Source organism: Aphelocoma coerulescens, chromosome 18 (assembly GCF_041296385.1).
Source record: "Aphelocoma coerulescens isolate FSJ_1873_10779 chromosome 18, UR_Acoe_1.0, whole genome shotgun sequence".
NCBI classification, from domain to species: Eukaryota; Metazoa; Chordata; class Aves; order Passeriformes; family Corvidae; genus Aphelocoma; species Aphelocoma coerulescens.
In genome coordinates, this window is record NC_091031.1 from 6,171,915 (window position 1) to 6,188,860 (window position 16,946).

At 39.1% G+C, this 16,946-nt stretch overlaps 1 protein-coding gene across 2 annotated transcripts in view; it reads left to right on the forward strand.

Moving 5' to 3' along the window:
• CA10 (carbonic anhydrase 10) overlaps positions 1 to 14,491 on the forward strand; it is a 189,560-nt gene extending 175,069 nt beyond the window's left edge. For both annotated transcript variants that reach the window (XM_069032537.1, XM_069032538.1), the window contains 5 exons: positions 2,919 to 3,014; positions 4,591 to 4,663; positions 9,847 to 10,001; positions 12,219 to 12,393; positions 13,263 to 14,491. In XM_069032537.1, the coding sequence (XP_068888638.1) occupies positions 2,919 to 3,014; positions 4,591 to 4,663; positions 9,847 to 10,001; positions 12,219 to 12,393; positions 13,263 to 13,285 (522 nt within the window). In that variant the 3' untranslated portion in view covers positions 13,286 to 14,491. The remainder of the gene's footprint in view (positions 1 to 2,918; positions 3,015 to 4,590; positions 4,664 to 9,846; positions 10,002 to 12,218; positions 12,394 to 13,262) is intronic.
• Positions 14,492 to 16,946: the final 2,455 nt, after the last annotated feature.

The window sequence follows — 16,946 nt, forward strand, 5'->3', positions numbered from 1 at the left end:
AGTAAATCAATAGGTTAGAACAAGATTCTGTATTGTCTTTGAGCCCTGAAACCCAACCTAAACTCAAAGGGTGCTTTCAGCATTGTAAGTCTGCTCTTGTTGTGATATGCTTTTAATACAGTGTCATCATTTGAAAAGTGAGATTTTCATAGATGAGCAATTTTACTTATGTGGCTTCACCTTTGTGGAAGACTCCAGTAATATTTTATACAGACCAAAAGTTTACAAGAATTTCAAGCAACTTAAAGAAATTCTTCTCAGAGGGAATTTAATAGGGGATTATGGTTTTTATCCTGTTGTATTCTGTGTTTAAGACACTTGTTCATTTGAATCTTTTAAAATTAGCCTGTTCCATGTGAGAAACTTTGAAAATGATGTCTCCTTAGATGGTCAACCTTTTTTTAAAAAAAGATAAACCTAATGAATTTAACCATGGTACCATGGAAACAGCTTTAAAATTAATTTGGGTACAAGGAAGAAGGATACAATTCCAACACAGAGAAAGTGACAGGTTTGAGAAGAAAAAAAAAAGTCTCCCTTCATTAGGCACTGAGACCTTTGTTTGGGACAAATATCCTGTATGTGGTTGTATATAGCTGAGGGGTTTTATTTCCATAAGTTCCATCAGTCAAAACAAGAGTTTGATGTTGACTCAAGTTTCCTGGGTGAAAGGAGAACTTGGCCCTTGCCTTTACCCACTTCTGCACTCAGCATTCTGGTTTGTTATGTAAAATGAGTTTATCTAATTCATTGTTATTTTGGGACTTTGTACAAAAGAAGGTCTAGTCTAAAGCAGATTTCATCACTTATTTCCTTGATAATTCACAAGTTATTTTGGCTGCCTGGGTGAAGAGTTGTACGTAAAAAGAAAAATATGTGACCAAACCTAAAAATTTCAGTGAGTGCACAGTCCCCAGAAAAGTGATGTTACTGAAATTCAGTAGTACCACAAACTGATGACTAAGAAGCATTGTAACTCCTGTGTGCTGTAGAGTAAATGCCATCATTAATTCTTTATGAGACCTTCTCTTGTCCTGCTTTCTGACTGTCAGGATTTGGTAGAGGACTCCACTGGCTCCTTTGACATTTTCACTTTTTCACTGCAGTTTGATTTGTTTGCTTGCCTTAAAAAAATGCCAACTGGGTAGACTGTAGAAAAAACAACCAATAATTCCCAACTGACACGGGACAAAAGTAATTGAAATTAATGCATCACAGCAGTACTTTTGACCCTCACCTTATTTTTTTGGTCTGTGAACTGCTGGCTGTAAATAGCAAAGCTACGCACCAAAAATCTTCTGATCTTACCAATGCAAATTTTCTCTTTCAGAATTTCCATTGCCCCCTTTTACATCAATGTCCAAGCACTAAAACAGCATCACAAAGGGACTTGGGGGGTGGTGAGATGACAATGCTTAGGGGACTTTTATATAAAGCTTATGAGTTCAGATTCTGAGTAATTTACTTACAAGAAGAATACATTTTGCAGCCAGGGCAGAATGTGGGAAATAGAACTGTTTGAACACATCATTCATTTCTCACCTTATCTTGGACTGAGATAATAATGGTGTAGGTTACACATAACTTGGGATGCTGCTATAATTCAGATCAGCACATGGATTGGTGGACTTACATTTTTGAGTGGCAAAGTGAGGTTTAGTCTGTGTAACTTGATTGTGCACAGCAGATCCTGTAGGGACATCATTCCTGCAGAAAACTCCTCACCTTTGTGTTTCACTACTGAATTACCAGATCTCACGTTCATCCAAAAGACAATGTCACCAATGCAGGCATTAAACCCTGTTTCAGTGAGGTTTAGGGGTTGGTTTTTCCCTCATTATAAACATGGACAGCACATTATAATGACATTTCTTTACTGGCACTCTTAGTCTTGGACCATTTGTACAGTTACAAAGATTACCAGATATAAACCAAATTAATCCCGATCTTGTTCACAGCATGTAAGTCCAGGAATTTCTCTGGACAGCCTTTAGAATTATCAGCACATGAAAGACAGACCTGATTTTTAAATGTGAACATCAGGCTGCTGCAATTCTGACAATGCCAGAACAAGAACCTTCCTTTTCTAATTGGCATCTGAAAACTAGGAAAGATCTTTAGGCTAAATAAAGCTGACTAGACTTTCATCTGTTCAGAAGTACATAACTGCCACCAGAGTTCATTAAATTTGTTCATCTTTTTTTTTAAAAAAGCTACAAATTGCAATGTAAATGGTAGCAGTGGCTGGTGATCCCAGCCAAATCAAATATCAAGGTTCTGGGTAAGGTATTTACAAAGCAGTGAAAGAAAGGAACTGTGCCTTTGAAATTTAAAAGTTCCAGCAAGTCATGAAACTAAAAAGCAGAAGGAAAGCTGCAGGAGCTAAGGAGAACCTGGTTAACAATAATACAGTAACTGCTTACCTGTAGGAGCCTTTGTTACCAAGTTTGCAGAATCTGGGGCAATGAATATCAGTATTTTGAATTCTGCAAGTGCTGGTTTTAACAGTTCCAAACTCATATCCCCATATGTTTCCTCAAATGTTTCAACCCCTGATTCCTCTGTGCTTGGCTTGAGGCTGCAGAGTACAGATTACTTGGTGCCCATGGCAAGTGCTGCTGGAACAGGGAAATGATGTCAGCCCCTGCAGTGCAATCTGTAACTGGATGTGGGTGAATTCACTGGCTGGCAATTCAGAAGAAGACACGCTGCTGCTGTACCAGTTGGAGCCAGAGGGTGACTGAAATTATTAAAATCACACATGCTGCAAATGCCTGAAAAATTACCCTGCTACAAAGTACCCAAAACAGAGATGGAACCCTGATACAAACTGAGGGGTGTGTGGGGAGTATTTGCAAATACTGTATGGGATGATTTGCCACTGGTTAATTGTAATCCTTCCCTTCACCCTTTTCTAGGTTCAGCTGATCCACTATAACCATGAGCTGTACACAAATGTCACAGAAGCTGCAAAGAGTCCTAATGGGTTGGTGGTAGTTTCCATATTTATGAAAGTAAGTATTCAGTACTACAGATTCCTAATATATAGACAGTAAACTCTTCCCTGAACTGTAAATGTAGGAGTTAGACTCCTCATTATGCTACAGCAATGCCCAGAGGCTCTGATCTGGAATCCAGAGACAGCTTCATCCTGAACTGAGCACACCATCTCTGCTCCAAAGCTTTTACAATAGAAGGGAAATTAAAAGGGCTAAGGAAGGGGGAAAAAACCCCTTACATCACAAACATCACTCATAACACTTTATTGGGTATGACAGAAGTTACTAGCTTTGCAGATTTTGTGTTTCTTCGTGAAGTGTTATTCATCCAATCTCTTCTAGTAGGTTGAGGCCCTGGGAAAGAGGGCATATCATGCTGATGTGTCAAAGCCAGCAAAATCAGTTTTTCTCAGAGTTATTTAAAACATCTTAAACTATCAAAACTGAAAGAACGTTAAAGTAGAACTTCTAATATCTTCCATTTCACAGAACTACAAAGACATGTGAATATTTTATTTAGTCTCCATCCTGTTGCATTCAAGGTAGATATTTATGTCTATAATTTATAGTAATCTAACCTCTTTAATTACATTGGAGAAACCTTTTCTCTAATTTTATATAAAGAATGTATTTCTCCCCTCCAAATATTGTTAATATTCTGCCATTATGTAGCTCTGTTTCATCAGTCTAAAAAAGTGTGTATTTCTGAGTAATGCTGAAATTCACCTCATCACACCTTAGGTATGGGATATCTATTAGTTCCCCTTAGTACTCTAATCCCATTTCATAAAGCTCCTAACAAAGCATTAGCCTCAGAATTAAAGTATGCATTTCACAGAGCATACCGAATAATTAGATATAAAAGGACAATTTTCATACAGATCTAATATTTAAGAAAGATATTTAGGCTACCTTTTTTTTTTTTTTTTTTAATCCAAAATGTATTGTATTATGACCCAAAAAACTGACTTGAATTCATGAAAAAGGGAAAAATTAAAGAGAAGACAGAGAGATTGTTGTCAATATTTAGAAGTACCTGCAGGGAGGTGTCAGAGGATGGACCAGGCTCTGCTCAGGGCTGCTGAGCAACAGGGAAGAGGCAACAAGGGGGCAGAATCTGATACATGGGAAATTCCACCTGAACATGAGCTGTTACCTCATATGTTACCCAGACATAAACCAGAAGAAGAGAGCTTTAATTTGCAATTAAAATAGTCTGATGCAAGGAAATTATATTTATTAATAAATAAAATAATAGAATACTAATTAAAATCCTGCCTAGTATATCAACCACCTGCAAATTCCATCAAAGCTGTTGGAGAAGAAACCTGTGCTCATGCTTTTATTCAGGCGGTGATTTCTGTTCACCCTGTTCTCCCATCCCTGTGTTTTATTTATTTTACCAACTTTCTATCAAGCTTCATTAGAAAAACAACTAAGTAATTATTTCCTTCTCCCATAACAATGAAAAAAAGGCAGAACCCAGTTGGAGGAGTATCAGAGAGTGTGTGTGCACACGTGGAAGAGCTGCAGTTCTGGCAAGGAAATGTTTGTGAGAAGATTTTGACATTATCCATTTTCTCTTCTGTAGGTATCTGAATCATCAAATCCATTTCTAAATCGTATGCTTAACAGAGACACCATAACGAGAATAACATATAAGAGTAAGTTTCTTTTCATTTCCTCTGGTAAGAGCTGTATTCTTTCAGTATCAGATAACACATTTAGTGATCTTGAAATAAGAGGCACTTCATTATGGGCAGAAATTCAGGTTTGCATTGCCAGCAACTCTACAAGATAAACTCAGGAATGTGAAAAATCTCATTCGGTCATCACTTTATCAAATGAATTTTGAATTTCAAAGTCTGTTTTATGTCTGAAGGTGCAACAGATTAATGAAATTATATTTGACACATACATATACTGTATTCACACAGAATGCTCAGGAGAAACTGCCTACTGTTAGCAATAAAAGGGACATGTGGAGCAGCCGGGATTATAGCAGATCTGGTTATGTCAAGATGCTGCACCATTAACTGGATTTAGTATTCATCAGTGTTTTCTTTTTGTACAGAAAAGTTACAACATTCCTATTCAACAACTGCTGCATTTAACAGATACAGAAAGAGGTCATTAACATAGCTTGTATATTTGTTGTACTCACATTTGGAAAGCCTTAAACTGATGATCCTCAATAATTCCATGTTCGTATATTGACCTTGTGGAAAACTGGAGCTTAATTAAGATATCTTAGAGAGAGTAATGAAAAACATGTATAACAAATTAAACCTCCTCCTGAAAACCTCATTTCCTTTGTCAAATATTCCAAACTGCCATGAAGTTCTTAAGTTCAGCAATACCAGAATTTAACTTTCAGAAAGTACACAGCAAACTGATAACACAAATAGTTCCTTGTCCTCTCCTACAACACACATACCTTTCACCCCACTGATGCTTCTCTGATTTTACCTGACAGTTAACAAATCTTGTTACATCTTTGGCCCAAATAAGAGGCTTCTGTGATGATAAAACTCAGTTCTCTACAATACCTATGTGAAGGAAGGCAACAGAGGGTTCTCCTCAGAATGTTTTTTCCAGATTGTTCTATCAGTATCAAATGTTCTCTGCATGGAAGAAGCAGATCAGTCTCACTTTTAAACTGCTTGTCTTGATTCCTTGCAAAAACACAACCATGCTGTTCTGCAAGAGCTTCCTGCCTACCAGTGCTGCTGCAGCATCCTGGAAACAGGGAATTATTGTTAAGGCTATGTGTGCTTTTTCCAGCTCTTTCACCCACAAATTCCATATTCCCAGCTTCTGTCTGGGGATCAACCAGATGTTCTCCCATGGGGCCACAGCTTCCCAATACCAAATATTTCATTTGTATGCTGCATTTACAGTGAGAACTTCTCCTCTCTGGAGCTGTCAGCATCCCACAACCTCCCACTGCTTGTTTTATCTCCATACAAGGGAAAGACAATTCCAATCACACCTAACTTGGGTTTACTACATGAAATCTCACATGAAGATGAACACACGAAACACAGGCTGGAAAAGCAGTGATTAACAGAAGTGCTTTAATTTGTAACCACTGTTTTTGCTAAGTTTATCTGTTAAAATTAAACCCCTGGCAGACACACAATGCACACAATATTCCACAGGGCATTGGGTTACTTACTGTAGTAACAAGTATTGACTGGGAATTTTTAGTGTAAATTGGAAACGTGGAAGTGTTATTGAAAGTAATTTTGCAGTTGTCTTGCATGATGGATTATAGCATCATTGCTGAAAACTAATTTTACCTCTTACACTGCAAGGATTTCTAGTGTGCCTTTAGCAGCTGGAGTTTTTCAGCTTCTGCTTTACGGCTCCACTCCTGAAGTCAATACTCAGCACGGTGCTGACAAAATGCCCAGGCCCAGTGTGCTCAAGAGGAGTGTGGAGGGAATGATAAATGGAACACTGGTTCAGAGTCAGGACAGTTCATAACATAAATAAAGGTGGTTTTTTTGTTTAAAGAACAGCAACAACATTAAGTGCTATCTCTCCTGCTGCATGAAATTTCCACAGGCAAAATGCATTAAAAGGGAAATTTCTACCCTTAGGTATTAATGGCTACAATGAAGTAAAGTGGACTCCAAGGAATTTTTAAGGAGATTTTAAATGCTTATTTTATTCTGTTATCGCAGCCCAAAGAATCTACTGTGAGCAAGCTGAAACAAGGGTTCTTTCAAGCAGCCTTTAGTCAGAAGCTGTGTGGATATCTCAAAAGAAAAACTGCTGTATTAGTGCTCATTAAGTGTGCCATTTGAGGGGATAAGTTAGTTTTCTTTCAAAACAGTTCTGCTACATGAGCTTTCACCCACTGTTTGCTTAATGTAGGGAAAAAAAAGTAACTTTTTAGATTCACAAAATTCCTCATAAAAATTTGCTCTTGTCATTGTCTGGTAAGCAGAGAAACTGAGGATCTCTACATTCCTTACCCTGTAAATCTAACCTAGATCCTCTTCTGGATTATCATGACATGAACTTTAAAATCAAATGTACCTTCCTCCACTCAATTCCCTATAACAAACATTATTATAAAGAGAACATACAAGAATTTGCTGTGAAAGCCAACCCCATACATTTATTACAAATCTAGGGATAAAAGGATTTCTATAATTTCCTAAGTAAATTGTCAGAGTCAAGGCCTTTATGTAAATGAGTGTGAAATCTAATTAAATCTAATTTGTAGAGAGAACAGTTCCTGAGTTTGGAAATCACCCTAAGGTACCAGCAGATCAAGAGAAACAGATTGTGGGCTGTAGATAGGAATGATGCAGAGGATCTAGGAAAGGCTGAATGGGTTTATGAAAAGAAGTTTGTCACTGGCAGGAGATCACATGTGGTGATTTTGAGCATTTTGAACATATTTGCAGTAAATACAAGCAAGACTTTGAAGTGCTGCAGTCTGGTGTTAATACTGACCCACCAGGTCTGCTTCAGCTCTGGAGTAGGAAAGCCTTACCAAGATGTGGGATAAGGGCAGACCTGTTCATGGGAATAATGTTGGTAACCAAATCCTTATTGTGTAGTCTTCTCTCATGGAGTCATCTGACTTCCCATGGGAATGTAACTCATATACAGGCATTGATAAGTACTGCTTTTTCTTAGACAAACTCTTGTTTATTCACCCCTATCTTCCACTTCTCCTGAAGTGGTATTTTCCTCCAGTTTTCCATATCAATATCCCTCATCTGTGTTAATCTTCAGTTAGCTCTCCATCTCCTAGTAAACATTTCAGGGCAAATTCTACCTGGTTTAAATCATTTTAGCCCAGCTGAAGCCAATATGGCTGTGAGAAAACAGATCTGGTCCTTAGGGATCTCTTCTGCCTGACTCTGTGCCACTTGGTGCTAAACACACCATGCTCCATGGCTTATAAATAATGAACAGGATGTTCATGTGGGAAAGGGAAAAGTGTGTGATGACTCATGAAAACAGGCACTGGCATGAAAAAAATCCATCCCTTCTCCTCTGATGCAATTCTAGCAAAATTACCAGTGCACTGCAAATAATGTTTTTAATGACTAGGACACAGGTGTATTCAGTCATCTCTACCTGTTCAAATATAACTGCATTTTGACAGTGTTTTCATGGAAAATTTGGGTTTAGAAAGAGGCTATCACAGGCCATGGGCCAGCGAAGCCTGGGCATGTTAAAACAGGTGACAGTCAGCCACCTACCAGACACTAATGGCACCTTCCCCTCTGCTTGAGGATCCAGCCAGCCATGCAGCAGGAAAATCACCCTGGCTCAAGCTGCAGGGACAGGGCAGAGGGCTCTATTTTTGACAAACATGAGAGGACCTGCCAAGATTTTATTTTGTAAAATAACAAACACATTTAAAATATGAAATAACAGTAAGGCTCTGGTCAATGAGGCAGAAACATTACACTCTCACCCTGACACTTTAACTGATGCTGTAACTGCCAATATTGCTGCCCCAAAACCCTGGACCATGTTGACTGTGCTGTGTTAAAATAAAAAACAAGGTCGTATTTGCTCTGCCTGTGTTCTTTGATTTTCTGTTGCCCAAGACAATAGTCTGCAGCCTTTCTTTTTTTTCCATTAGATTGTACGAGACAAGTCTTTTGCTCATCTAAGTTTTGTCCTTCAGATACAATATGTTAAATTCAAGTTAAATTATGCCTTTCTTTTTTAGCTCTTACACATTTCCTTGGTCATTTGGATTTCTCTGCAAATCAAGGCCAGCCCTTGTTGAGCACTGAAAGAGGGAATGCACCTCAGTGTGCAATTTCCTTGCCTGCATTTTAATGTTCCCTCTGCAAATGAACCAAATTGGAGACACCACACAGGAGTGAAAGGGTTCAAAGAGATCTCACCATGTTACAACTCATAACCACCCCAGCTTCCTCCGAGATACACACAGGCAGCAGTGTATCAGTAATAAAAGATGTTTATCCCTGAGTGGATGAACTCCTACAGCCTAAGATTTGGCAGGAAAATCTGAGTTTTAGCTTTGACAGCACTGCCAAAAGTACTGTAAGGGCTAGCATTACCCAAGGGAAATAGTGCAGGTAGTGCAGGAAACACTGAGGAACTCTGATGGATTTTGAAAGATAAAACCGTATCTCATTATATTTTGGTACATATCCACAAAATAAATTCTGCTGGAGAGGAATACACCTCATTAATTCCCAGGGCACCTTACAATAAAGGCAGGGACCCTGATGCTCCTTCCCAGCAAGCTTTCCACCCAGAGTTGAGCTTTCTGAGGGAGCTGGCACTGCACCCACCCCACTGTACAAATGCAAGGCCAGGAGGTTTAATGGAGCAGCTTTATTATCACACATTAACTGCAACTTCCTCTCATGCCAGGAGGGCAATTAAGTTTTAACTCTCTTGGCCTTCCCAAGGCTTTGTTGAGCAAAAATTGTTAATCACCCCAAAAGATGGAAAGTCAGCATTCTCCAAAGGCTTCTGCCTCTCAGTCAATAACTGCAACTTCAAGAAGCCTTTGACTCCAGTCCCCAAATGTGATTCAGAATTCCCCTGTGAGTGCCCATGCTCAGCTCTCAGTGTGTGAATGTGAATCTCAGTGCAGCTCCACCAAGCAGGATCAGGGATGCTACTGTGTTACTTGTTCTTGTCTAATCTGCTGGAGCATACAGAAATGTGCAGCTGTTAAACTTCATTCTTTGGTAAAACTCAACATCATGTTCTGGAACTAGGAGACATGAAGTGTGGGGGGGAGGGTTTGTTTGTTTTTGTTGTTTTGGGTTTGGGGTTTTTTTGTGATGCTACTGTTCTACTTCATTTGTTTTCCTCCTTTGTTCTCCAGATGATGCATATTTACTACAGGGGCTTAATATTGAGGAACTTTATCCAGAGACATCTAGTTTCATTACATATGATGGGTCAATGACAATTCCACCCTGCTATGAAACAGCAAGCTGGATAATAATGAACAAACCTGTCTACATAACAAGGATGCAGGTAAAGCAATTTACAAATTACTCAATCTAGGATAGGTACAAAATAATATTTTAAACATAATATTTATAGCTTTACATAAACAAATTAGATTCAAGCCTTGCGCTGTAGGGATCTCTGCATGCAATTTATACAGTTTGCAAAAGCATCAAAGAGGTTTTTTGCCAAATAAAAATATTAACTGTTTAGAGTTCCATCAGTATCTACACACTCAAACTTTGAGGGGGGGGCCCTGTTTTCAGTGAGGGTTTGAAACAAGTGGTTTCCAGCAGTCTGTTCACAACTGCATTATTCTGTGATGCTGTGAACTGTTACTTGGGGACTCTAAAACAAGTACAGCAGTGTTGTACAAACATAACTGAGGTTATTAAGGATAACAGAGGCCATTCCTAGGTCTGAATAAATACATGTTGATAGCACATTAATGTGACAGAGATACAGTATCTGGAGCCTTCTGGAAATAAAATAAGCTGATGCTTTCTGGTATAGAATAAAATTACAGGATATACACCACAAATATCATTGGAAAAATCAGATTGACATATTGAAGCCCCTGTTAGAGAGAAGCAGAAGAAATTATGCAAGAGAAAACACAATTTCACATCCAAAAGGAAGCTGTTGAGGAAACACATCAGTGGAAAAGTCTCAAAAACTACATTTCTGTACAGCTCGCTTACAATCCAATGCCTGGCATCAGAAAACAGCAAATTTAACACTTTGCCCTCTTCTCCAGAGTTTCCTTCAGTGAGTTGCCTAAAGAGCTGTGAGCTGAACTAAAACCTCCTCTCTTACGTGCTGGAACCCCAAGGAATACTTGAACCACCATCTGCCTGCCCCACGCAGGCAGCAGAAGAAATCTGGCCTGAGAAATGAAATGAGGAACAAGAAAACAACCCTAAATATCACTTTGGGATTTAAAATCATATTAATATTGTAAATAAGATGACTTTTAAAAGCCTGAGATGTTTTATTTTTGTGATATTCCTTGTGTCCAGTTTAGTCTGGAGGCAGAAAAAGCACTTTGTTTCTTTTCTAAACTGGTGATTTGGGAGAATAACACAGCTAGGCACAGGCAAAAATGCTGAATATTGTGAACTTTTCAAACACAGGACCTGAATATTTTCCTGCAAGCAACATTTTTAGGTAGAACCTTAATGTGCAAAGTAAGGATTAGAATATTTCCGGTCTGTGCTGCTACCTATGGGTTATAACCTCGTGATACTTGCTCCTTGTCATGCTTTAATGGTTATTTATATCCTCCATTATTAGTGCTGCAAATGGATTTTGTGGAAATTTACTAATTACGTTGTGTACTCAGACTGAAAGAGCAATGCCCAGCTCAAGTTTTCCCTAGAAGCTGTTAAAACTTCCAGTACATAAAACCTATCTACTGGATTTCCCAATTAAATGCCATAAACTAACCTCTTAAATTGTACACTGATGGGGAAGATACTTTCTTTTTATATCTTTAAACCAAAATATTGAGGATTTCTGGTTTATAACTTGAAACTACTTCTTCCCTCTCTGATTTTGGTTGACTTGAATCAATTAAGAGTTGCATAGTCACTATAACAGCCATTTCTGCCAACCAGTGCTGGATGCACAGGATGATTCAGTAATTCCCTCTGTGCTGTGAAACCATCTCAGAAGAAGGCCAGAGTCTGCTGTAGGAACACTCACAGTCACAGCACAGACAGTATCATGACAGACCTGTCACCAGAGAGAGGCTCTCACTTTTTAACATCATTAATTTCACGACTTCAGCAGCATCACTGTCAGTTTTCCTTCCCATCCTGCCTGCCCCTACCTGGTTCTTGAGTTACAACAACAACCAAAGCTCTGGCTTCTCAACTGAAAGCTACAGTGATTCAGGAAATTAGCTCTTGTCATTCATCAAGTTCATTTGCTTTGCACCAGCTGCTGCCATCCAGCTCTGTGGATTCCATTTGTTTCCTGCTCACCCAAGGACACCTCAATACTATTTTCATTTGCTCCCCACAAAACTGGTTACTCTTGTTTAAAATGGAGCTCAGAAACAGAGGAGCACACAAGGAATGGTTTTAAGTTCCCTCTGACTACAAACTGTCAGCGTTAACTTAAATTCTGTTTTACTGAAATTCTGCTTTACTTCCAAATATTGACTTATCTATTTAATAGTGTTGTATGTTGTTTACTTACAGCAAAGACCAGTACTAAAAACCCCTTGTTTTGTGTTTATAGATGCATTCTTTACGACTGCTAAGCCAGAATCAACCATCACAGATATTTCTGAGCATGAGCGACAATTTCAGACCAGTCCAGCCTCTCAACAATCGATGTATCCGAACCAATATCAACTTTAGTTTACAGGGAAAAGATTGTCCAAACAATAGAGCACAGAAACTACAGTATAGAGGTACGTTCCACCTCCAGAATAACCCCTTCCATGCTTGCACTGAGCTCCTTTCTTTGAGAAATCCAAGGGCATGAGAAAACACACAAATAAAAACACATAAAACTCCAGATCTGGGGGAATAACTGTGTCAGTCAAATGCCACACACTTGAAATAGATGAGGAAATGTGCAGGAAAAGCATGACAAAAAATAGCCTGGGACATCTAATATGTGTTTTAGAAGTAAATAGGACAGGCCCTTGGTTTTTTAGCCTCATTTTAAAGTCTTCTCACCTTAAAAAGTGCATTTTGCTCTGGTTTACTCACCCACAAGGGGAGATGAGCTAGTCTTTATGACAACTGATCTCACACAAAATTAATAATTTATAAGACTTAATTTCACTTTCGAGGTGCACCACCATAACAAACACCTAAATTGCTGCATGTAGTGTCAAGCATTGATATTAAACAATGAAGCAGCTCAGTCACCTGCAGTTAGAGTCTTAAAATGCCACAGCTGTGGCTCACAACTGAGCTCTAATGTGTCTCATGCATCTTTGAGCCCATGCACACAACTGTGTTGGCTGAAATAATGGTATTGAAGTGCCCTCCCAGCGGTAATATCATCATTATGAAGGAGTAGCACTGAAGGCTGGTAAAGAAAGGACATTTTCAGCAGCAAGGCAGATGACTGTGTTGCAGTACTTCAAAGAAACAGTCATTCAGACTTAATTCTTTTCTAGAAAGAGGAGGAAACTGAACCTCCTGGCTTTTTTAAGCCATTTTGCCTAAGTGCCTAACACAGTGCTAAATAATTTGATTCCCAGTGTTAAACCAGTTTCATATTTGGAGTTTATTAAAGCATAATGGTTTTTGTTTGTTTCTCTTCCAGTAAATGAATGGCTCCTCAAGTAAGTGAGACAGAGCAGGCAAAACCCAAATCCTCAGTGGAATGCTCCTTCTGGGAATTGACATCATCTACAATGCACCCAACCTCCCTCTCTGGGCTCACGTGCACCACGTGCTGTGGGAAAAGAGCTGCCGTGCTGGAAAACTCCTCAAAATTCATTCATATGATCGGTGGCCATTTAAAAAACAAACAAACAACAACAAAAAACCAAATCAGTATTACAGTAAATGTGATTACAATTTTCCTGAACTAATTTAGAGTCACACAGAAAGACTTTTCAGCCTTTGTACATATGAAATTAATTCTTCCTCTGCTCCCCCCCTCCCCCAATTGAAAAAAAAAAAAAAAAGAAAAAAAAAAGAAAAAAAAAAGAAAAAAGGTGGCTCGGTACAGCATCAAAGTGGAGTTGTGTTCTGTGTGCCAAGTAATCCTTGGAAAGCTCTCATTATTTCACTATCATTAATGGATACTGACAAGACAGAACAAGACTACTGTAAAGGAAACCTATTTCTAGGTTATGATCTTTCTGTTAATTTAATTTAAAAAGGGACAGACTTTGAGAGATAAGTATTGTAAATATATCACTGCAGAATATAAAGGAAATTGAAATATTTCCCTCTGTCACAAATCTGTAGTAGGATTTGGCAAAATCAGAATTGATCCATTTTCTGTTTCTTGTTTTACAACAGATCATACATTGTGTTGGTTACAATTAACAGCTCAATAAATGTGTTTAACAAATTAATTTAGTAAAGTTGCTTTGATTTCTTTTTTCCTTTCTGAAATAATAACCCTCTACCACTTGTGGATGCATTATTTGTGTTTTTCTTTTTTTTCTTCTTTTTTTTTTCTTTTTTTTTTACTTCATTTCTTTCTTTGCAGCCCATTTAAGTGAGTTAATGACAATTGGGAATGCACTTAGAGGTGGTATAACTTTAACTCCACTTTATGGTCCATCATTAACAGGAACTGGGCTCAGAAGCAGAAAGCAGTTGAAACATATCTCAGTTTAAAATTGCCATTTTCCTAGCTGAAGCCATTATTGGGACAAACATTCAATCCTGTAAATTGGTGGTGAAAGGGATACTTTTTCTTCACAGATAAAGCAGGAGCTGACCAAGTAAAAGCAAATGCCTTTTTTCTAGTTTATAATGGTCATTCACTGTGTTTGGTTACTGTCAAGAACTCAATAAACGTGTTTAACAAGTTCACACAGCGCATGTTTGACCTTCTTGAATATTGAGGGCTTTTTCAGGTTGGTTTTCTTTTCAGTGTGGAGAGGGGTCAGGCCTCCTGATATCCCATCCCTGATGCTCACTTTGTACCACATTTAAGTTCACAGAAAGCAAGATGAAGCCAGAAAATGCTCTGGCAGCAAGGAAGTGCTTACACCAAATGGAAGAACAGGCACTATACAAAGTGTGAGGGAACTGCCAGGGAGTTTTAATGTGACAACAATGTTATTTTATCTGTGCCTGAAGAGAACAGTGCAAGGAGCACCTGACAGGAAAGTCCAGGGTCTGTGTGGTTTGGAAAGATTACAGCTTGTAAAGTGAGAACAGGCCAGGACTGGCATTCAGGGGACTGTCAGGATGGAGATGGAAAACTGAGAGGAATCCAAAACTGTCAACAGTTGGGTTGCTCAGTGCAAGGAGCAGGGAAGGCTCTGGTGAGAAGGACTGGCACAAAGGTGCTCTGTCTGCAGCAGGTGACCCTGACCTAGAATCCTCTTAGCACAAGTATAATATCTGATCCTCAAGTTATTTAATTCCCAGGATCCTGTTAGCACACATATAAATTACTTGATCCTCAAGGTATTTAATTTCCAGGATCCTGTTTGTATATCTGTAATATACTTGATCCTCGAGTTATTTCATTTTAAGCGTTTCCAATGACTTCCAACACCGTGCAGTAATCTGAAAAATCCACAACACAACAGAAATGTCACACAGCAAGTACTACACTGTCAAATTCTGTAATTGAAAACAGCAAAATTACCGCCTTAGTTTTACCTAGCTAATAAAAAACTGAAAAACAATGGAAGTCACATGCTTTCAATATGTTTGAGGGATCTATATATAACTTATAAACTTGTTTCTCCTACTTGTTTGGGTTCTTTTAAGCTTCACTTAGGGTGCAGAGTAAAGTTACTGAGAGCATAACATGCACAATGCATTAATCTATATTTGGACAAATATCCAGCAGTTGTTGGTCCAAGTTTTTCAGTGACAGAAGGTAAGGAAGATAAGCCAGGCCTCCATCATAAAGCTTTTAATAAGTAATAAACCCTATTTTCTATTTTACTGAAAGCTGATTGAAGGGATTTAAGGGGAGGTAGACACATGATAGAAGGGACTAGCCCTTGGAAGGAATCATGCTGTACTTTGGATTAGGCTGCAATATAGGAGCCCTGCAAATTGAGAAAGGGAGCAATCATACTGGGCCACCACAAGTATATTTGTCAACATTTCTAACTCCATTTTGTGAGTGTATCTTGCCATGAATTGCCTAGGTTTTTGTTTTAGTCATAGATTGCAGCAGAAATAGACCCAAATAAAATTTAGAATTAAGTGTTCTGCCCAAATAAAATTTAGAATTAAGTGTTTTGCCATTTAGACATCCAGCCCCAGTTGTTCAGATCAGGCATGGAGCTCTGTCAGGAGACTCTGAGGAGCCAGAGAAAGCCACATCTTATCACAAAGCCTTTAAGCAAAAAGATAAAAGTTGCAGGATCAAACAGCTGACACAGGCTGCGAGTTCAGAGCCCACACAACACCTGCCCAGGGTAAAGCCTCCAACCTGAGCACTTTGTCTGCAGTGCTCAGCAGAGTCTGGCTGCACACAGAGCCCAATATTCTTAGGAAGGGCTGAATGTGGCCTCACTGCCATCCCTGCCTGAGCCATTCAGATCAGGACTGGGATTTTTTGCTTGTGATGAGGCTCAGCACAGACGGGAGGTACCTGGCAGGTGATGCACTCATGGCAGCCTGTGGTGTTGACCTCGATGAACAGTCAACACCACAGGCAGGACCAGGTATTCATGCCATGATGATAACAGGTATTAAGAACCTAATAATGGGAGGAAATGCTCAGATCTGTCCACTCACAGTGAAGAACATGCTATCAAAACAGGTACCAAACTATCAAGCTCATCTGATGATAAAAGACATGAGAAGATTCAAATTTACAACACTCTAAACCCCTCTGCTTCAAGCAGCAGTGAAAAAAATGTAATAGCCAAGTTTTATGAGCTCATTTCTTCCTTTAACCAAAAATAAAAAATATTCCTATGCAGAAAATCAGAACTAAAAGAGATCTGTGGGATGAAAGCAGAAAGCACAGGCCTTCAGCCTAACAGTACCTACAGATACCTCTGTCCTTCCACCTTCCTGTTCCAGCCTTGAAAGCTGAAGTAGCCAGGAAACAGATCGAGGATGTACCTCGAAGCTTGGATATTTTATTATAAAACAAACTCCTATAAAACAAAAAACCATCCTTTCTTACCATTTAAAACCTCTCCCTTTCCTATCAAGCAGATTCCCTGAAAGCAGAGGGGTAACACCGTCCCTGCCCGGCTCCGTGGGGTCCCGCGTGCCCCCACAGGCGCACGGGTGGGTTCAGGGTTGCAGTCGGTAGCAAAGAGTCGAGAAGGGCATTTGTGTGCGT